The 22,007-nt window shown below is 50.4% G+C and overlaps 2 protein-coding genes across 2 annotated transcripts in view; one reads left to right on the top strand and one right to left on the bottom strand.

The window, feature by feature from the left end:
• The window catches only part of Mon1 (vacuolar fusion protein MON1 homolog), a 116,673-nt gene extending 101,603 nt beyond the window's left edge, over positions 1 to 15,070 (bottom strand). Inside the window, exon 1 of the mRNA XM_067134253.1 lies at positions 14,812 to 15,070. Within this exon, the coding sequence (XP_066990354.1) occupies positions 14,812 to 15,048 (237 nt within the window). The 5' untranslated portion in view covers positions 15,049 to 15,070. The remainder of the gene's footprint in view (positions 1 to 14,811) is intronic.
• A 171-nt stretch (positions 15,071 to 15,241) lies between these two features.
• LOC136856387 (FERRY endosomal RAB5 effector complex subunit 3) overlaps positions 15,242 to 22,007 on the top strand; it is an 89,234-nt gene continuing 82,468 nt past the window's right edge. The window contains exons 1-2 of the mRNA XM_067134218.1: positions 15,242 to 15,300; positions 17,475 to 17,639. The gene's annotated coding sequence lies outside the window, so the exon portion shown is untranslated. The remainder of the gene's footprint in view (positions 15,301 to 17,474; positions 17,640 to 22,007) is intronic.

The following is a 22,007-nucleotide window of genomic DNA, read 5'->3' as shown; positions in this document are numbered from 1 at the left end:
GGACTCGAACCGTGCGTCAGGGCTGAAGGATTCTGAGTCTTCGCTACGAAATCCGGGACGAAATCAAGTGTAACTGATCCCCATCCCCTCGAGTGTTTTACATCGAAAGAAAGTCCGTGAAGTTCGCCAACTCTCTTCGCCGATGCCAGGGCTAGCAGGAAGAAGGTCTTGAGTGTCAGATCCCTGTCTGACGCTTTCGTAAAGGCTCGTCGGTGCATGAGTCAGGCTCCTTAGGACGAGAGTCACATCCCACGCAGGGGGCCTGAGATCCCTGGGTGGGCAAGACCTTTCGAAACTTCTCATTAGTAGAGATATCTTGAAAGAGGAGATGTCTACTCCTTTCAGCCGTAAGACTAGGCCGAGTGCGGCGCGGTAGCCTTTCACAGCTGAAACAGAGAGAAGCTTCTCTTGGCGAAGATGAGGATGTCTGCGACGTGCTGAATAGTAGCTCCGACCGGAGAGATACCCCTTTGACGACACCAACCACAGAAGACGGACCACTTTCCCTGGTATACCGCTGCGGAGGATCGTCTGAGGTATCCTGCCATCTCTATTTTGCTGCGCGACGTGAAAAGCCTCTCGCTTGCAAGAGATGGTGGATAACCTTCAGCCGTGAAGACACAGGGAATGCACTGCCTGGTGGAACCACTCTACGTAAGGTTGAAACAGCAGGTTGGGCCAGGGGGGGATCTCTCTCGGCGCCTTGGAGATTCAGGGTGATCATCACTCAGCTGATCACTCAGTGAATCAGACAGAACAGGGGAAAGGCGTATACGTCAAGGTTGTCCAATGGGTGCTGGAACGCATCCTCTGCAGCGGCCCATGGGTCCGGCACGACAGAACAGAAGACCTGGAGTTTTCTGTTGTGCCGGGTGGCGAATAGATCGATGGCTGGATGCCCCCACAGGTCGAACAGCCTTTCCGCTACCTCCGAGTGGAGGGACCATTCGGTCCCTACCACTTTGTTCTGGCGGCTGAGCTTGTCTGATAAGACATTCCTCTTGCCTGGAATGTACCTGGCTGACTGCTCTACCGAGTGAGCTGTGGCCCACTCGTGCACCTGCATCGTCAACTGATGAAGCTGGCGGGACACTAGGCCCCCCCTGCTTGTTGACGTATGCCACTACCATGGTATTGTCGCTCATCAGTACCACGGAGTGTCCCATCACTCGATCCCGGAACTCTTGGAGGGCCAGGAAGGCTGCCTTGAGTTCCAGGGTGTTGATGTGAAGGAGCTTGTCGTCTCAGTGCCACACTCCCGAAGTCAGCAACTCCTCCAGGTGTGCGCCCCATCCCTCAGTCGATGCATCTGAGAACAGAAGGATGTCCGGTGGGGGAGTATGCAGGGATACTCCTATCAAGAGGTTCCAACCACCAGTGAAGGTCCTCCCTCACCTCCTCGGAAAGAGGGATGAGGAAGGACTGGGGGTCTCGGGACTTGGACCAATACTCCTTCATTCTCCACTGAAGAGACCACAGGTGAAGATGCCCATGAGGTACTAGCTTCTCCAAAGACAACAGGTGACCGATGACGACTTGCCATTGCTGGGCTGGCTGCTCCTGTCGTGACAGGAAGTGTTGTGCTGCCTGCCTGAACTTGCTGATACGAGAGTCCGAGGGAAAGACTTTCGCTGCCACCATGTCTATCAGCATGCCCAGGTACTTTATCCTCTGCTTGGGGATGAGATCTGACTTCTCGAGATTCACCACGATCCCTAGATCCCGGAACAACTCGAGGAGCAGATCCCTGTCCTGTAGCAACTGCGAACGAGAGCCCACCAGGAATAGCCAGTCGTCGAGATACCTCACTAGATGTATTCCGTGCGAGTGGGCCCAAGCTGACACAAGTGATAAGACTCGTGAACACCTGGGGAGCGGTCGAGAGCTCGAAACAAAGTGCCTTGAACTGGAAGACCGTCTCCCCGAGGACAAAGCGGAGGTACTTGCGAGAGGACGGATGAATGGGTATTTGGAAATACGCATCCTTCAAGTCCACCGCAAGCATGAAGTCGTTCTCCCTGATGGAGGCAAGCACGGATTGCGCTGTTTCCATCGTGAACCGAGTCTGGCGAACGAAACTGTTCAAGGGAGAGAGGTCTATGACCGGTCTCCATCCCCCTGAGGCTTTCTCTACAAGAAAGACACGGCTGTAAAAGCCTGGAGACTGGTCCGACACGACTTCTACAGCACCCTTGCTCAGCATGGCTTGCACTTCTTGCTGTAGTGCGGTGTCCTTCGGAGATCCTTGGACATATGTGCGGAGATGGACTGGAGTGTAGGTGAGGGGAGGCCGAGACTCGAAGGGTAGTAAATATCCCTCCCGAAGGACATCCACCATCCAGGTCTCAGCTCCGTGTCCCTGCCATGCTGCCCAATGGCTCGACAGGCAGCCCCCACCTTCGACTGCTGTTGGGGGGGGGGGAATGCTGCCCTTAGTATTTCCCCTTCTTCTTCTTCCCTTTGCCCCCTTTACCGGCTTGGAAAGTGGGCTGAAAGGGACAGGAGGAACCCCCCCTTCTCGAGGAAGAAGAAGGCTGGGTGTTTCCCTGGGACCCTTACGAAGACTGGGACTTCTTAGGGGCCGAGGAAGTGCCAGCCTGGCCCGAAGACCTGGCCGCAGTGGAATGCGAAGACCCGGAGGTCTTGGCCACTGCCTGGTGGACAAGCCAGTCACTGTCATCGGCCCGGCGTTTGCCCACCACGACGTCCACCAACTCTCTGGGGAAGAGAGAGGAGGAACCCAGCAACAGTCCATTCTTAAGGGAAATTGCCGACTCAGGACCTACAGACCTGGAGAAGCGAGAGAGAATGGCATCTCTCCGCTTCAGAACCAGGTTTGCCCATAGGTTCGCAGTCTGGTGGGTGAGGTAGGAAATAGCCCTACCCCCAGACTGGAACAGTCTCCCCAAAAGGTGGGGTTCTCCCCAGGCACGATAGCGCCTGAGGAAGCAGCTACCTTCGATACTGTGAAGGACCACAGATCGAGCCAGGAGACTGCTTGGAAGGCTGCCATGGCAGTGGCTTCCAGGGTTGCAGCTTCTTGCTAGGAGAGGAGACACTCTATGCAGTAAGCTGCTGCAACGTCAGACCCGGATCCAGACGAGTCAGGTCCGGGTCAACCTGTTTAGTCAGCAATGCCCCTACAGCTGGAGTGTAGAAGCGCTTCTGGCGAGGCAGGGGGGGAGAAGAGGAAGAAGAAGAAGAAGAAGAAGAAGAAGAAGAAGCTTATCCGAGCAGCTCAACCTAAGTGAGCTGTCTTGCCCAGACACAAGACAGTTCACCTGGTTGAGGACCCCCTCGGCAAGCGTGGACCACGGCAGCCCCACCAAAGCCTTGGGTTCCTTCTTGGGTCCCCAAAGGGATTTGAGGTGCGAAGGACGATCCACAGTTGAGGCCGTGGTCCCTTCCCCGAGGTCGTTGTGCTGACAAATCAGCGCAGTAACCTCTGCAAGAGCTGTCTGTATCTCGGGAGTGTCCGCATCATGGGGCAGAGGACCCTTGAGTCCTTTCAGAGTACGGTCCTCCCGAACTACTCTCCCTGCAGGAGGGACAACCTCGGCAGGCCCCCGTGATCCTTCCTGCACCACGTGGGCGTAAGACCTGGTCGAGCCAAGGACCGAGCCAAGTTCGTACGCCCAAGAGGTAGAACTCTGAGGAGAAAACTCGCCAGAATTCTTCCTGTCCGACTCACACCCCTTGGAGGCAGGGGGGACAGGCGAGGAGGATCAGGCGCTCCCACTGGCCTTGCTGGCAGAACCAACAGAGGCAGTGGGCCGGGAGCGGTCACCAACCCGCGGTGGTGACGGCAGCCCGGGTCGAGGAGAGTGCTTTCGCCTAGGTGAGGCAGTCTCCCGAGGAGAGCGGAGCAGCTTGCGTGAGCCGAGCTGAGCGCTTGCTTCCCCTGAGCCAGGCTGGCCATGTGGGACTGGGAGGAGTCGAGCGTGCATCTGGCTGGCACGAGCTTGCGCTGTCCTCTAGGCACGCCCCAGTCTTCTTCGAGGCCATAGCCTCTTGGGAAGACTGAGCAGGGGACCTCATCTCCGCCTCTCCTGGTGTTCAGCCCTGAGGGGCCGAAGCACTATCCCAAGAACCTGACTTGGCACTCCCAGGAGTGCCAACAGGAAGAGCCGGGGCACCTAAATGCCCGGGCTCTTCCTCTCGCCCCACGTCCTGGTCTGTACGGCGAGAAGTTTCTCCTGTATCAGCCTGGGGTACCCGGAGCAACTTGCGAACGAGTGTCCAACGTGGACTCGCTGGCCTTAGATGCAGGTTTCTTGGGCACAGGGGCGGGGGTGCAGACCTTGGTCTGCACGCCCTTGGCTCCCGATGCGACTGACCCGGAGGCCAGGGCAGCGGTTCCCTGATCCGTGGATCAGGAAGAGCCGATGAGAGATCCCACTGCCTTCCCTGTGGAAGGAGGCAGTCCCTTGGAAGTCTCGGTGAGAGACTTCTTGGGGGGGGGGGAGAGGCAGCCTTCTTCTTTGGCTGCGAAGCCTCGGAAGGAGAAGAAGAGGCAGCAGACGAAGATAATGACGATGACAAGGACCAAGATGACACCTTCCTAGACCTCTTCTTCTTCGCCCTCTTCTTCAGGATTGCAGTAAAGTCCCCAAACCAAGCAGGCGCAGCCGATGACTCAGGAGCAGGAGGAGGGGCTGCAGCAGTAGGTGCATCCCGGGCAGAGAACGCAGTGCTCGGGCCAGCACTTACCTGGGCGGGAGCAACCGCATGGGGGCCAGGAATGAAAGTAGGCGGGGCCAAGAATGCAGGCACAGGTGGTGCGTGGACAGCCAGGCCGGGCCGCGCCAGGGTCGAAGGTATGGGGAGAGAAACAGACAAAGTGCCGGGCTGGATAGAGAAGCAAGGAGCCGGAACCATAGTCGTGATCAGGCCAGGGTCAGCAACGGGGCGGGGGCAGGGACAGTCACATACGGTAGTGTTGACGTCACCATGTAGGAGGGGCCCGGTTGTGTGAACGGGGCCAGGAACCCAGGAGGCAGCGGTACTGCATGGTGCACGGCAGGGGCAGCCGCGACCTGGGTATCCAGGTGCGAAGCCACCGACACGGGGAGCTTAGCGAAACCTGACATGGTGACCGAGGTGGTGGTGAATGTCGCTGCGGTGTGAGTAGTCACTGGAGCGCTGGACAGATGTGATACCAGCCCCCCCAGTGACGGTACGCCAGGTAGGCCCAGGTGTAGCCAGGTTGATGAGATGTCTGCTGCCTGGCTATCCAACCCAAAACCTGAAGCAAAAGTCAGGTTAGGAAGGGAAGCCTCTACCCGCTCTGGAGGAAAAAACTCCCCTCCAGAACAGGAAGAGACCCCTGAGAATGTCCCAGTCCACCTCTCCCCCATGCCCTTCCACACCCGATGAAACGAATGAGGAAGGGGAGGGGGAGTCCTCGCCCAAAGGAGAGGGAGCAAGCAGGGGAAGCTCGCCAGGAGGGAGAAACGAACACGACACATTCGCCACCACCGAAGTCTCAGGGGCGTATTACCCTCGGACGATTCCTTGGCAGGCTTACGACGGTAATGTCTCCTCCCCTCGAACTTCCTCCATTGCTCGGGGGACCAAGAGCAACACTCAATACAAGGAGCATTGTGCGAACACACATGCCCCCTGCAAGATGTGTAGTGCCTGGGTGTATTGCAGTGTAGACTGAATGAAAGCCTTACATGATTATCGATTATGTAACCAAAATTCGCAGAGTTTTGCTCACACATTTACCTTAGAACATGGCACCAAACTTGAAGTGATGTTTCGGGACTTAAAGTAAATTTTGTATATAGTACTGTGAGAAAAGTCACCTTTGCCAGAAAATGAGAAGCAAGACTCTCGTCTTAATCTGAAAGATAGCACGCCAAACAAGGAAGAACGACGCCAAGCGAGAATGAAGCGTCCTTTTTCGTTCATCCCAGCCTCAAGGACTCTGGCTACCTGGACTACTTATAGCATTTCATAATTAATGCCGTAATATACGGTAAGAAAATGAGTTTGTTTAAGTTAGCTTAAAAGATAAGTTTAAAAGGGAAGCTGTCATAACAGCAATTTATGAGTTTAATTTCATTTCACGTTTCTTGATGTTGCCAAAGGCAGGCCCTATTGTAGGCCCCATGTACTGACAAAGTTGAATTCATAAGTAGGAACACTGAGTTTTATTTTTCCTTTCAGGCAACAAGTTGGGAGTGGAGTGCGAGTCCCAAGGATGATGTTCCTTCCCAAGGCCAAGGGTGAAATAATAAGAGTCCAGTCCCATGTGTGTGAGAAGTGCGGGATTCCTATTGGCCTAGCATATTTGTTGGGGGAGAACCACACCATGTGCAGCTGGCCTGCCAACAAATGAAAGCATCACATGGAGTATATTATGCCTACCTTCCTGTAAAAGAGTGTCAGAGCAAGAAAATATTGGTTGAGGCAAAGGTGGAGTACATACTGATAATTGTTTTATTAGGTTGTCTGAAATGTAGGCTAAGGTAAGCCAAGCCTTTTGTCTGGGGGAATTAGGTTAAGTTGTCTGGTTGTAGCCTAACTTTGGAGAAAACTATGTGCCTTTTGTACTGCCTCAAGAGTATTTTAAATTTTTTTCTGAGTGATGATGTAGGCTAATTATGTAATGTACTTCCTTTACTAAGTGAATGCCATTGTTTTTTTTTATATATGTCACTGATGTTAATAAAATAATTTTTCAAGTAAATTGTATTTTTCCTAACTATACAAACCTGAGGTCCTTTACATTAGGAATTACTTTCATGCGTAGGCTGAAAACAGACGTTAAACTCTTGAGCAAGGTGGTTAGGCAGTAACTACCGCCAGGTAGGCGGGGATACCCGCTTGCCCGCATGTAAACATTCCAGTTTGCCTTTCGGTCCACGTTCAGATTGAGGGGTGGCATGAGGTGGGCATAAAGTGTAAAGGACCTTAGGTTTGTATAGTTAGGAAAAATATAATTTACTTTAAAAATTGTTATTTGTTCCGACACAACATACAAACCCTCAGTCCTTTACATTAGGAAGACTCACTGGTTGGAGGGAGGAATCTGAGTGAGTATCCTGAACTGACTGGAGTTCTACACACCTGGGTTACTCCTCCTGGTCGAAAGAGTGAGGAGGAGTACCGTGCCTCTGACATATTGATCGGAGTGTAGGAACTGCAAGATCAAATGTCAGATACTGGACCTTTTCGCATGAGTGAGGAAACGTAACTCCTACGAAATAGGCTGGAAGGATCTAGAGTCGGAGGCAGTAAGAAAAAGCCAAGATAGGGTTCCCTTATTGCCAGTCTCTCCTTCCTCCCCTTGCTAGAGGAAGGAGCAGAATTGCTTCTATGATTCTATAAGAAAAATAGAACGGGTGCTCAATGTGTAGTCTTACCGCATCAATACCAGTCCCAGCAGCTATTGGTTCGAGTCCTATTCTCATCCCAAAGGAGGAGAAGTTGGAGGACGGGGAAGGAGGAGGAAGAGAGGCCAGTCACTCTCAGAATCCTTCTTACTTCCAGAACCAACACCTTACGCGAGATGCTACTCGTCTTCTTGAAGGAGCCGGGTAAGACAACACAACTTGTTGAGCAGCCACCACAGAGCCAAGGAAAAAGGGTTCCAAGGGTCCGTGGGCAAGACCAAAGGAAGAAGACAAGAGTGTGGTCTAAGAGACCACGTCTTGCTTCCAGACCGACAGAAACTTCCAGAATGCAAGGAATGGACCAAGCCATCAACTTCGTGAGCTCTCGGGTGAAAGGTACCAGTATCGTCGTTGTCAGCTGCTGAGTACCTCCTTTGATCGCTTCACAAAGTCAGGAGGAAGATGTGTCCTTAGACACTTCTTTCTTGGAAGAGACAGTACTAGCGAAAACGTTGACGACATCCAGGTTAGGAATGTCGAGCCTTTCGGAAAGTACCACAGCTCCCTAATAGGACAAAGTAACGAATGATCTGGATCATCGATACCAAGTCCAAGGAGGACTCGAACCCGACAGTTGATGTCAATGGATTCGGAGTCCACCCACGACATCCGAGAAGGAGTCGAGGTATGATCCCCACCCTTGTTCTTCCATCTTCTACACCAAAGCCAGGGTAAGATGAGAGATGGTCCTAAGAGGGCATATCTCTATCCGATGACTCTCATAGGGCGCGTGCAGAGCACGTATAGGAACCCTAAACGAGAGTCGCATGCCACCCAGGAAACAGTTCCCTGGGAGAGCATGACTGAAGAACCTTCTCATCCGTAGCTAACTCTCGACTGAGGAGACGAAGGCTACTTCAGATAGAAGACTAGGTCGCAAGGGCCTACGTTCTTCACAAATGAAAGGGAGAGAAGCAGCCCTCAGCAGAGAAGACGAGGAAGTCCAGACTTGACGAGCGACTCTGACCTGAGAAGAAGTTCCAACAACGACACCACCAGCGAAGACAGATCCAGTCCCTGGGACAGTGTTGCAGAGGACTTCAAGGGATATCCAGCTATATCCGTTGCCGCTCGGCGAGAAAGCCTGTGCTTGCAAGGAAAGCTGGAAAGTCTCCCAGTCCTGAACACACAGGGATGTACTGCCTCAAGAACCGCACCTTGTGTAGCTGCACAGGAGGTTGGGTCAAGAGGAATTCTTCTCGTTGCCTCAGCAATCACGTCGGATGAAGGCGAAGTCTTCAAGTATTTGTCTGTAACTCGGGGTGAGCAATGTTTGTGAACCCCTAGCGAAACGGACAAATACGGAGGGAAAAAAACATCGATATCAAGTTTTCACCAAAAGACAGCATGCCTCAACAGAGTGGCCCCTGGTCTGGTATGAAGGAGCGAGAAAAAACTACTGACTTGTGTGCAGGGAGGCAACAGAAGGACGGTAGGGATTTCTCAGTCGAGCAGTCTCTGCATGAATCTTCGTGAAGAAAGAGTGAGCAGCATGTTCTGCCCCGATCACTCAAACCCAAGGCCAGGCTTGCCTACCAATACATCCCCTACCAGGAATGCATCTGGTTAATTGAGCTGCCGAGTGTGCAATAGAACAACACTCGAGTACCTGCAAATGTCGAGATGAAACAGGAGGAAAAAACAATTGCCTCTTGTTTGTCGACAAATGCCACTACTGTGGTTTTGTTGTTCAACGAAACCAGTGAGTGCCGCAAAACCCATCCTGAATTCTCGGACGGCCAAAAGGCTGCCCTGAGCCCAGGACAGTGATGAGAAGGTACTAATCGTCTCGGTCACACAAATTCAAGACAAGGTCTTACCAGTGTGCGCCTATTCCTCAATCTGTGAATCCGTAAGTAGACACAAGATGTGAGGGAAATATGCAAGCATATTCGAAGGTTCCTTCAATCAAGCATTAGCCTAGCTCTTTCCTCATACATCGAAGAGGAAAGAACGGAGGAAAGGAAGCAGACTTCCATTCTCCACCATGGGGAAGCTTCTGCAAGATGACAGGGTACTGAGCCAATTAGCTCTAGCCGGCTGGCATTTCCCGAATCGGGAGCACGGGAGAGGTGGCGGGATGGAAGTTCGATGGAAAGAATTGCCAAGACCTAAGGGAAACAGATACTTCTCCTAAAGGAATCCATTCCCAGGTCTCGGCAATGTCGCTGCCAGTTCCAGAGACTCGATAAGTATCATTTCGTCCAGGCATCAGCAGTTGCAATCTTCTTCTGAAGCCTAGGACTTCTTAGCTAAGGAGTTGACGGGGGCTGGCTTGAACTCAAGGTCGAGTTGAGATGATTAAGACCCAAAGTTCTTGGCCATTGTACAAAGGACAAGTCAGTGCCCTGGTGGGAACCTTGATTACTGGGGTATCTGGCAAATCTCTGAAAGAGAAAGGCAGAACCAAGTAAGGGTTTGTTCCCAAGGGTCGAGCCAACTCGGGACTTATGAAACCGGAGATCCGAATTGGGACAAGGTCTTTCTTCTTAGCACCAGAATTGCCCAAAAAACTGCAGTCAGGAAGACCCTCCTAGGCAAGAAGAATTCATATTCTGTCGAGGCACGGGTGGAAGCTTGGTGTCTCGACCTGAATTAACTCCTTCGAAGAAAAAAGAATTCATCAGGTTGAGAACGCTCTTGGAAGCCAGAGACCGCGGTGGTCCCTGACACTCTCGGCCCCTCGGAAACTGCAAAGGGTTGCGAGTGATGAAGGTTATTCATTGGGAAGCCGCGGTCCTGTCCCGGGATCCTCGTGCCGATTTGTTGGCGCGAAGTTCCCGAGAACACAGGGGCGATCGTAACTTGAAGAGGGAGACCCTCGCTTTTTCCGATGCGTGAAACTCCTGTACCTCTCCCCTTGGAGGGAGACCTTGACAGATCCCATGAAACCATCCTAAGCTACCTGGTTATAATACAAGAGAATTGGGGACTGATACCCAAAGCATGCCAGGCAGCAGAACTCCCAAAGAAAATTTCGTCGGAGCTCTCTCTGTCTGTCTCGCGCCTCTCGGAACAACCGAGAGGAGAAGAGAACAGGTGAGGAGAAAAGAGTATCCCTACCTGTCCTGCCAGAAGATAAGCAGGAGAGGCGGACCGTGAGCGATAATCAACCGAAGGAGATTACTGCCACACGGGGAAAGAAGAGCACTTGTGCCGTGGCAAAGCGCTTTCCTGGGAAGAGCAAAAAAGTTCACTTGAACACAGCCGAGAACCCGAATCGGAAAAAACCGAGTAGGGCCGAGCCGAGCCGATCACGCAAACGCGATCCAGCTGGTTGGCATGCGGTGGACTGGGAGGCAGGCGTGGTGAGCCGAGCCGAGCCAGTCTGGCAAGCCGAGTCGAGCCGAGCCAGTCTGGCAAGCCGAGTCGAGCCGAGCCAGTCTGGCAAGCCGAGTCGAGCCGAGCCAGTCTCGTAAGTACGACCAGGGACCGAGCTGAGCCAATTGCGCGAACACAATCGTAACTGGGCAGGCCAGACTCGTCTGCTGTGAACAATTGCTAGTTTCCCAAACTCTAAACTCCTTCGAGGCTGAGGCCCCTTGAGAAGAAGGTTCAAAGGGGAATTCTGTGTCTGCTATCTTGCATGCTCGAACCCTAAAGTTCGAGACACAAGAACGAAGCCCGCCTGAGCAACCGAAGCAGCTGGCGGGCAGTGTCGAGACACCTGGCGTCTCGGCACCCAGCACCTGGGTGTCTCAGCACCCAGACACCTGGGTGTCCCGGCAACCAGACACCTGGGTGTCTCGGCACTTTCTCTCGTCCTGTGCCTCTCATAAGGAGAGCGCTCGTGATTCATAGAATTCGAGCTACCCACGAGACTTCCAAAAATCGGGAGTGGCTGCTTTGTTTCCTAATAGATCGAAAGAGCCAAGCACAGAACCAGTCTTAGATGCAGACTTCCAAGACTGGCAATGAGGGCGTGGCCTCGAGAGGCGCGAACCAGTCTCGCGACCCCAAAAACGCAAGATCCCACAGGAGAATGCGAATCAGTTCCCGCCGAGGGTGGGAAGAGCCAACAAGAGAAACTTGTCTCCTGGAAGAGAGTCAGTCCCTTAGAAGTCCTGCAGGACTCCCAAAGTGAATCTCTTCCCTGCTTCTTCTGGTGTTCGAACCGACAGGATCGAGACACCTGGCTGGGAAGTCGACCGAGCACTGGCAAACACTCGGGAGCGCTTGCGGTGCTGGCAGGAAGAGGAACCAAGACACCTGGGTGCCTCGGCCCTTTCTCTCGCACTGCTCCCTGAACTGGGCCCAGGAAAATCTCTCCAGACCAGATCGGGATACTTGATATTCCATAGAATCTCGAGCACTCAGAGCGGCTCGCGAACGAGCGCCCGAAGCAGCCCCCATCTTAGAGGTGGAACCTCTAAGACTCGGGAACGGGATCGCAAACTGAGGTCTGCGTGCCCGCGGCTTCCGAAACACAAAACCCAGGGCTATGCGAATCGGTTTCCTAACCTTAAGGTAGCGAAGAGCCAACGAGAGACCCACTGCCTCCTCGGAAGGAGGCAGTCCCTAGACATCCAAGGGCATCAAGGGGAAGAAGCAGCATTCCTTTCCTTCGGCCGATGGAGGTCTGTCCGATTCTCGGGACCCCCTTGGACCTCGGGAGAGGAAGGGAAGACGCAGCAGAAGACGAAATCGAAGATAAGAGGAAGAAGACGGTGACTACTTCCACAGGGCGGCTTCCTTCACCTCCACTCCGACATCTTCTACAGGATGGTGGACACGAAACATCGTAACCTTCAGGGTAGTCCGGCAGGAACACAACGGACGCAGCCAGGACACCACCACCAGGAGAAGCAGCAGGCATGATCATGACAGCCGATGCAGGAGCTACGGCAGCGGTTCGGAAGGCAGGAGCTACTGCAACGGCCAGGAACATCACCTCAACAGGACGACTTCCTGCATCTTCACGCCGACATCTACAGGATGGTGGACATCGTAACCTCTGGGGCAGCTGGGAGGAACGCAGGGAAGCGGCACCGGGCACGACCGCCAGAAGCGGCAGGAATGATCAGGACAGCCGATGCAGGAGCTACAGCACAGGTTCGGAGGGCAGGAGCTATTGCAACGGCCAGGAACATCACTTCCACAAGGCGATTTCCTTCCCTTTCATGCCAACATCTTCTACAGGATGGAAGAAATCGTAACCTCCAGGGCAGCTGGCAGGAACACAACGGAAGCGGCTCCAGGCGTGATCACTAGGAGAAGAAGCGGGCACGATCAGGACATCCGATGCAGGAGCTACATTAGTGGTTCGGACGGCAGGAGCTACTGCAACAGACAGAATGTCATTTGAAAGTCACCAGCAGCGACAGGAGCAATCAGGGCGGCTGCGGCAGGAGACCAGGAAGAGCAGCCCAGAGACTGTCGTCGAGTTGACAAGAGCATAACACAGGGAACAGCAGGAGCAGATGGACCACAGATATGCAGGAGGCATTGCAACAGCATACATGAAAACCAGCAATGACAGCAATCGATCTACATCGGCGGGAACAGAGTCAGAGCGATCCCGACGTGGAAATATGTCATCTAATCAGGTATTGTGGTCGATCCCGAAGCAACACTGAATGAATGTCGGGACTGCTTCATGCAAGATATTCTTGATATATCCAGCCAACTACTGCTGTGTCTGCAATGCTCACTGTCTACCTGAAAGAAAAACAAAGATGATTAGTAGAGGGAGGCTCCTCCCGTTACAAGGGGAACAGCCCTACGCAGCGGGAGGAGGTACTCTAGACAAGATCGCTCCACCCCCCCACCGGTTTTCGCCCCACGAGCGAGCGAAGAGGGCGAAGGAGAGAGATCTACTAAGGGGAGAAGGAAGAACCTACGGGAAGAGAAAAAAGGACGGAGTGGAGGCCACCAAGGGCGTCATGGAAGCGGAACTTATCGACAACGCCCGCAATCTCCCACTCGGCCAGCAATTCTCTAAGCGCAGGCGGCGAGCAACACTCAGCATAAGTAGGGAGAAATTAGTGATGCCACTTATACACGGAGGGCGGAAGCCCAAGAAGGGAACTAACTCTTACCTCCTGATGGATGTAGGGGAGTGAAGATATTGCGTCCCAAACTATATCTCCAAAAGTACAGGGCGCCTTCAGTATTTACGTAAAGGGCTGTTGGAGAGAAGCATTACCACTTGGTTACGCTACTCCAGTTACAGGCAGGGAACGACGGCTTATGCAAGGTTATCACAAATCGTGGGTTTATATTAATAAATATCAAACACACGTATATATAAACAAAAAAACAGAAAGATCCCACCGGGATAATAAGAGCTTAACGACAGTCAGGCGGAGAGAGAGAACGAAAACATGTCAGCAACGCATGACGGCCGAAAACAAACTGGAATGTTTACATCCGGGCAGGCGGGTATCCCTGCCTACCTGGCGGTAGTTACTGCCTAACCACCTTGCTCAAGAGTTTAACGGCTGTTTCCAGCCTACGCCTGAAAGTGATTCCTAATGTAAAGGACCGAGGGTTTGTATATTGTGTCTGAACAATGTGGTATTAGTGTTATAAGTCTGTTTCATTTGTTACCCACAAGTAGTATTTGTAACAGAAAAACTTGCAAATCTACCCAACCTTTAGAATTACCGATTCAATGCACTTTCATCCATATTTAAAAATTTTTTTTTGTTTGCTTTTGGTAATTATAAACACCTAAGCTGGTGGCAGCAAAGTGTGTTTAGACAACACGTTGTTTCTCAAACTTCAGCTACAACTTACAGATTAAGCGTTAGCAGTATATTTCCTTAAATGACGATCTTTTCTTGCCTCCCACCCTGGGACATAACGCTGGGGATAAGGCTTAAAAATATTGTCCATATTCATTAGAAAAGAAAAACGTCAAAGATTTCCCACCAAAAAGGAGAAAATAGGCAGTCAGGCAGAGAGGTTGAACAACATCCCATTCTAAACGGCGAAAGCAAATTGGAATGTTATCCGGGCAGGCTTTACTCCTGCCTCCCGGACAAAACAACAGTTAACCACCTTGTTTGTTGTTTATGGCTGTTTGCATTTACGCCTGAAAGTATAATGTTAAGGACCAAGGTTTTTTTATTGTTCGGAACTTTTTTAAGGTAAAGATAATTAGCAACCAAAAGACTGTAGAAAAAGTCAAGTTGTCTATTGTAATTTAGTCTACTATATAGTTCTACCATTGAAATCCTAGTGTAAAGGACAGATGGTTAAAAATATTTTATCGGAACATTGTCATTTCAGTATCAATTAGCTTAGCTCCTTTGCCAAAATCAAATTATAAAAACTGGTAGTGGCAGGTCACTACCCAGCAGATTCAGTAAGCCAAACACTAGTCGACACAGCGAGCCTCTGGGCCTATAATTAGCAAAAAATATCATGATATGAGTCTTCGAAGACATTTTTGGAATTAGCTTACCTCCTCTGGTCTATGTTGGACCTTTCTGATTGGAGACTCAGGTCCAGGGCCCTCTTCGCCACCGCTAAACTGAGTGTCAAGGTCATGATTACACTCTTCAAAGCTGTCAGTGTTGACTAGCATAACCTCTCCGCTAACTCCCGGGGTATCATCTTTTAAAACGTCGCCAACTACTTCACCTACAGCACAATTTGATGAAGGACCGGGGACAGCTTCGGGATTCTCTGAATCCGCCATGACACCTGCCAAAAATTAAATGTGTTTGAAGAAAAAATATTGTTTAAGAAAGGTAATTCTATGAATTTACAAGTAAAAAATACAAATATTTATGCTGAAAATTTAATAATTTTAAATTTTGATATTTTTCGTGTAAAGGGAAGAAAGATATTATTTTTATAAGCTGTTATGATAGCTCCCAAAATTCAAGTTTGTTTACACTCATCAGCTGATAACTGACAGTGCTGAAGCTTCCGAAGACGCCCCCAAAACGTGAGACCATTAATCAGTTTATTTAAAGTAAGGTAGTGAGCTAAAAGCACTCGTAATGAAAGGTTCATACCTATTAAACTTTAGCTATTAAACTGTATTTTCACATGTAAAAGGGTTGAATTAGGCCAAAACACAATTTTAAGGTTAACGCTAGATATTAGCTGTCGAGAATCGGGTCGAAATAGCCTATACAGGATGCGGTTTTTACGTTTAGGCTAAACATGTGAACAGCATATTTTTCATATTGTATATCTTGGGCCTTTGCTGGTTTCACAAATATTTTTAGGGTAAGCTTTTTTGTTTCCACTACCCATACGTGTAACAAGTTCGGAACGATTAGCCTAGCCCGTATTATTTTCGGCCTTGAACCTGTTAGGCCGTCACAACTTTAGGTCATATGAAGTTTAGGCTGTAAGACATGGCGGAAGCTCCTTGAGACGCCTTATTTAGTACTAGCCCTTTTGGGATCAAAGAATTATATACACCCATTTCGTCCGTTTGTCAGTTGGATGTTACGGCCAAAACCACCAGTACCCCATGTAACAATAAGACTTATGAGTACTACAATAGATTACTTTTAAACTAATCCCCTGGCCAAATAGAACGTAACCATTGCCCTAGGATATGTCATGTTAGAGAGAATGAGCAAAACATTCAGCCATTGGTAATTACAGTACAGGGATACATCCTAAGGTAAGGTCCCGCGATTGATCTAAGTGATAGCTGCGAAATTAATTTCCTTCAACTTGACCTTTTCTACAGTTTTTGTTGCTATTTAATGGATTTACGTTTAATTTTTGTTGCATGAATGTTTTAACCTGTAATTAACCCATTTGAAATTCATCCAATAACGGTTTCTGATGCATCTTCACAAGAAATAAGAGATGGGTACGTGGTTTTTACGGTTCATGTCCCATCTGGCAAGTGCAAAACATTAATGTATTTAACCCGCCACCTGGCCAGTACTAATTGTGGTGAAGGGACATACCATGTATCGTCGGGACAACAAACAAAGCCATGAGCCAGTATTGATGTTATGGTGTGAAAAACCAGTTTCCAAGGTAAAACAGGTACAGAGCTAACTTTCTGAAATTACCAAGGTAATTCTAGTGTATGTTTCCTATTAAAGGTTGAAAGGACCCATTTTTATCTACCTCTCAGTATTTAAGTTGTTTTCGTTTTGTTCTTGTCTCCATAATGATGTGCTTAACGTCTGCCTTTACTAAATTCTCTTTCCAAATTTAGTCTATTACACGACGTATTTACCATCCGATTTTTATGTTTCCACCTTCATACCCATAGGGCTGGAACTGATTGTGGTTTTCATGCAAGAGGGCCTGGTATTAAAGTAAAAATTTGCCCAAAGTAATCCGGACATAGTTCTGGTAAAGTTCATTACCCATCTGATTCTGAATCAGAATACAGAAATTTTATAAAGAAAGATGCTGCAATGGGAAAGTGGGAGGAAACTGACGATATGTGAAAACTTTAAAATGAGAAAAATTAAGGCTTTGATTGACTAAAAGTGTTATGAAAGAATTATATAAGATGTAAAATTATAAGGTGGATAGAAAAGATGTGAAATTGTAAGGTGGATAGAAAAACAATAGGGAGAAGAGGTTCAGCATGTGCAACATTCCCCCTAAGAATTTGGTAAAGATATCATAGAAGCAGTTGAAAAATTTAGAAAGATTAGACGTGAACTTAGAAAATTAATGAAGCATTCTTATATTAATTAGTAAATAGCTTTTATCAACAGATGCTTCATACATTGTAATGACCCAAAAGGCTGCAATCATCATTCAAACATCAGCACCATTTGATTTGGTCTTTTCATCTCTTAGTCCAGTTTAGACTTAACTTTTATATTTACTTTTTTAAGATAATTAAATAGTAATTTGTAGCCTAATCTTAACTTATTTAGAGAGTAAATCTAACAGGGATGAAAAATTGTAGACTAACAAAGACAACTTTAAAAAGAAAATTTCAATACAGTGTTTGCTAAATTGTCTTATATTACAGAGCTGCATATTTTCCTATGCATCAACTATTTATTTTAGAATTTCCAGGAAATTTCAATTTAAATAAGCATTTTAAATAATGTATTAGTCTCACTTTAAATGGATCAAATACGATTTACTGTAAAGTATATTCTTTTCTGTCTCATTGCACAGTATACAAGATGGTCGCTGCAATGAGATTAGAAATGCATGTGTGAATTCAACACAAGTTAACTCAAAAACTCAAATTTTTAACTCACAAAAATTAACTTCCAACGTTGATTGAACTTGCTCATCGACTTGTGCAGCATCATAATATTCCCATAAATTTACATTCAGGTTTGTACTTAGATAGTGAATGCATTAAGTCAAGGATAATAAAAAGTTGAGTTGTTCTGACATGATATACAAATCATCGGTCCTTTACGTTATGAATTACTTACGGCGAAGCTGGATAAGGCTGTTAAACTCTTGAACAAGGTGGTTGGAGTTATAAAAATGTCAGGTAATTATAATACCCACCTGATTCGGATAAAAAAAACATTCCATTTGTTCTTATAAATTTAATTAATCAGTCATTTTTACAAGCAATTATTTTCAGCGTAGGCTGGAAACAGCCGTTGAACTTTAGTAACAAGGTGGTTGGGCAGTTTTACCATCTGGGAAACGGAGTCCTCCACGTTGCTCGGATTTTATTCCAATTTGCTTTGTGCCATCGTAGAATTGTTGACGTTGTTTTGCTCTCTGTCTGACTGCCCTTCAGCTTTTTGGTGGGATTTTTTTCCTACTTTTATGATCTTTGAATGTTGATAAGCCTTCTAAACCTTCCTATCCCCAGCATGTGTGTCTTGGGGTAGGAGGCAAAAGATGTAACACCTTTCGTTCTAGCATCGACACAGACCCACATGCCCTTTGCCCAACTTGCAGGGGACGTGTGTGTCTGTGCAACGCTCCTTGTAGCGAGTGTTGTACCTGGTCTCCCGAGCAATGGAAGAGGTTTGAAGGGAGGAGACACTACCGTCAGAAGCCCACCAAGGAATCCTCCAAGGGTAACACGCCCCCAACAACTCCAGTGGTGGCTAATGTGTCAGGATCGTTTCTCCCTTCCTGCGAACTTCCCCTACTTGCTCCCTCTCCCTTGGGCGAGGACTCCCCCTCCCCTTCCTCATTCGTTTCATCAGGTGTGGAAGGGCGTGTTTGACCCAACTGTTTCCTCAGGTTTGGGGGTGGAAGTTCCTATGGACCAGGTATCGGACTTATCTTCTGCCTGAATACACCTGGGTCTACCTGGCGTTCCGTCACTGGAGGGCCTGGTGTCCCACCTGCCTGGCGCTCCAGTGACAACCCACTCGGCTACCACTACCACCACCACGACTGTCACCATGTCTGCTTTCGGGGAGCTGCGTGTGGTGGTGGCTTCACACCTAGACACCCAGGTTTCGGCTGCTCCTGCCTCTCACCATCCTGTGCCACTGCCCCCTGGGTTCCTGGCTCGCTATCACGACCTGGGCCTTCATATATGATGACGTTGTTGGTGCCGTACATGACTTTGCCTGCCCCTGTTCCTGACCCTGGCTCATTCATGACTATGGTTCCTGCTCCTCGCTTTCCTGTCTCTCGGCCCGGCCTGACTGCTGACACGCCTCCCATGCCTTCGACCCTGGCTCAGCCCAGCCTGGCTGCTCGCACACCACCCTTGCCTTCATCCCTGGCTCCTCCACTGGACATTCCTGGCTGCCGAGCTGATGTTCCTGCCCTGGTAGCTGCTGGCCCGGGCACCGTCTACACTGCCCAAGTTGCGCCTGCTGTTGTGGCCCCCCTGGTTGCTCCTGAGTCTTTGGCTGCTCCTGCATGGTTTGGGGACCTGACCTTGGTCCTGAGGAAGATGGCGAAGAAGAAGTCAAAGAAGAGATTGCGGAAGGTGTCGTCGTCTTCGTCTTCATCTGCTGCCTCTTCTTCCTCTTCTCCTTCTGAGGCTACCCAGCCAACGAAGAAGAAGCCTGCCTTCCCCCAGGAGGTCTCCCTTCACCGAGAATAAGAGGGAAACTCCTTCCACAGGGAAGGCAGTGGGAAATAAATTTCTGGCTCTTCCCGATCCACGGATCAGGGAACCGCTGCTCTGGCCCCCGGGTCAGTCGCATCGGGAGCCAAGGACATGCAGACCACGGTCCGCACTCCCCCTGCTGCGCTGAAGAAACCTGCTTCTAAGGCCAGAGGGTCCACATTGGACGCGCCCGCGGGTTGCTCCGAGTGCCTGGGTTTCCAAGGAGACCCAGGTACCCCAGTCTGGTATGGGAGAAACCTCACTCAGTACAGACTTGGCGTGGGGCGAGAGAAAGAGTCTGGGCATGCAGGTGCCCCGACTCTTCCTGCTGTTACTTCTGCGAGTGCCAAGCCAGGTTCCTGGGAAGGTGCATTGGTCCCTCGAGTCCGGACACCTGGAAAAGCAGAGAAGAGGTCCCCTGCTCAGTCTTCCTGAGAGGTTACAGTCTCGAAGAAGACTGGGGCGTGTCTAGAGGACAGCGCAAGTTGTGCCAGCCACATTTCATTCGACTCCTCCCAGTCCCGGCCACGTAAGATAGAAATCGCGACCAGCCTGGCTCGGGGAGGCAAGTGCGTAAATTTCTGACTCAGCCGCTCCGCTCTCCTCGGGAGACTGCTTCGCCCAGGCATAAGCACTCTTCTCGACCCTGGTTGCCATCACCACCGCAGGTTAGTGATCGCTCTCGGCTCGCTGCCCCTGTTGGTTCAGCCAGCAGGGCCAGTGGGAGCGCCCAATCCTCGAGTCGGACAGGAAGAACTCTGGCGAGTTGTATCCCCAGAGTTCTACCTTGGGGGCGTACATACCTGGCTCAGTCCTCGGTTCGACCAGGTCTTACGCCCACATGGTGCAGGAAAGATCAAGTGGGTCTGTCGAGGTTCTCCCTCCTGCAGGGAGAGTAGATCGGGAGGACCTCACCCTGGAAGGACTCAAGGGTTCTCTCCCCCAGGATGCGGACACCCCCGAGATACATAGGATGTTTGCTGAGGTTATTACGCTGATTTGTCAGCACAGCGACCTCGGGGAAGGGACCACGGCCTCGTCTGTGGATCGTCCGTCGTGCCTCGAATCCTTCTGGGGACCCAAGAAGGAACCCAAGGCTTTGGTGGGGCTGCCGTGGTCCACACTTGCCAAGGGAGTCCTCAATCAAGTGAATGGTCTTCTGTCTGGGCAAGACAATTCGCTCAGATCGAACCGCTCGGACAAGCTTCTTCCCCCTCCTCTGCCTCGCCAGAAGCGCTTCTACAATCCATTGGAGAGGGCATTGCTGTCTAAACAGGTTGACCCGGACCTGGTTCGTCTGGATCCGGGTCTGACGTTGCAGCAGCTTACTGCAGAGAGTATCTCCCTCTTCTAGCAAGAAGCTGCAACCCTGGAAGCCACAGCCATGGCGGCCTTCCAAGCAGTCTCCTGGCTTGATCTGTGGTCCTTCACAGTATCGAAGGTAGCTGCTTCTTTTGGACTTGTATGGCCATCGTGCCTGGGGAGGACTCTGCTTTTGGGAGACTGTGCCAGTCTGGGGTAGGGCTATCTGTTCCACCTCGCCCACCAAACTGCAAACCTGTGGGCAAACCTGGTTCTGAAGCGGAGAGATGCCGTTCTCTCTTGCTTCTCCAGGTCTGAGTCCCAGTCGGCAGTTTCCCTTAGAAATGGACTGTTGCTGGGTTTCCTCTCTCTTCCCCAGAGAGTTGGTGGATGCTGCGGTGGACAAGTTGCCTCGATGACAGTGACTGGCTTGTCCACCAGGCAGTGGCCAAGACCTCCAGTCTTCAGGCCAGGTTGGAACTTCCTCACCCTAAGAAGTCCCAGTCTTTGAAGGGGTCCCGGAGTCAGAAATTTAGCCTTCTTCTTCCTCTAGAAGGGGGTTCCTGTGTCCCTTTCAGCCCACTTTCCAAGCTGGTAAAGGGGCAAAGGGAAGAAAAGAATTGGGGGAAATGGAAGGGGGGCATTCCCCGCCAACAGCTGTTGAAGGTGGGGGCTGCCTGTCGAGCCACTGGGCAACATAGCAGTTGCGACACGGGCTGAGACCTGGATAGTGGATGTGTATGGCCGGGAGGGATATCTACCACCCTGAGAGTTTCTGGCCTCCCCTCACCTACACTGAGTCAGTCCATCTCCACACGTGATTGTGTGTTGATGATTTATGTCCAAGGGATCTCGAAGGATGTTGTCCACACTACAGCAAGAAGTGCAAGCCATGCTGAGCAAGGGTGCTGTAGAAGTCGTGTCGGACCAGTCTCCAGGCGATGGTCTTCCGGTTCAGGGCACTTTGTTTTGGGCTCTCTACCGCTCCCCAGGTGTTCACGAGAATCTTCTCACTCGTGTCAGCTTGGGCCCACTCGCACGAGATACGTCTACTGAGGTATCTCAACAACTGGCTAGTCCTGGCAGGCTCTCGTTCGCAGTTACTACAGGTCAGGGATCGACTCCTCGAGATTTGCCGTGATCTTGGGATCTTGGTGAACCTCGAGAAGTCAGATCTCACCCCCCAGCAGAGGATAAAGGACCTTGGCATGCTGATAGACTCTGTGGCAGCGAAAGTCTTTCCCTTGGACTCTCTTATCAGTAGGTTCAGGCAGGCAACACAGCTGTTCCTGTCACGACGGGAGCATCCAGCCCGGCAATGGCAAGTCGTCATCGGTCACCTGTCATCGCTGGAGAAGCTG

The sequence above is a fragment of the Macrobrachium rosenbergii genome, chromosome 3, assembly GCF_040412425.1.
Source record: "Macrobrachium rosenbergii isolate ZJJX-2024 chromosome 3, ASM4041242v1, whole genome shotgun sequence".
NCBI lineage: Eukaryota > Metazoa > Arthropoda > Malacostraca > Decapoda > Palaemonidae > Macrobrachium > Macrobrachium rosenbergii.
Note: the sequence above shows the minus strand (reverse complement) of the source record. Positions and strands in the feature narration are given on the sequence as shown.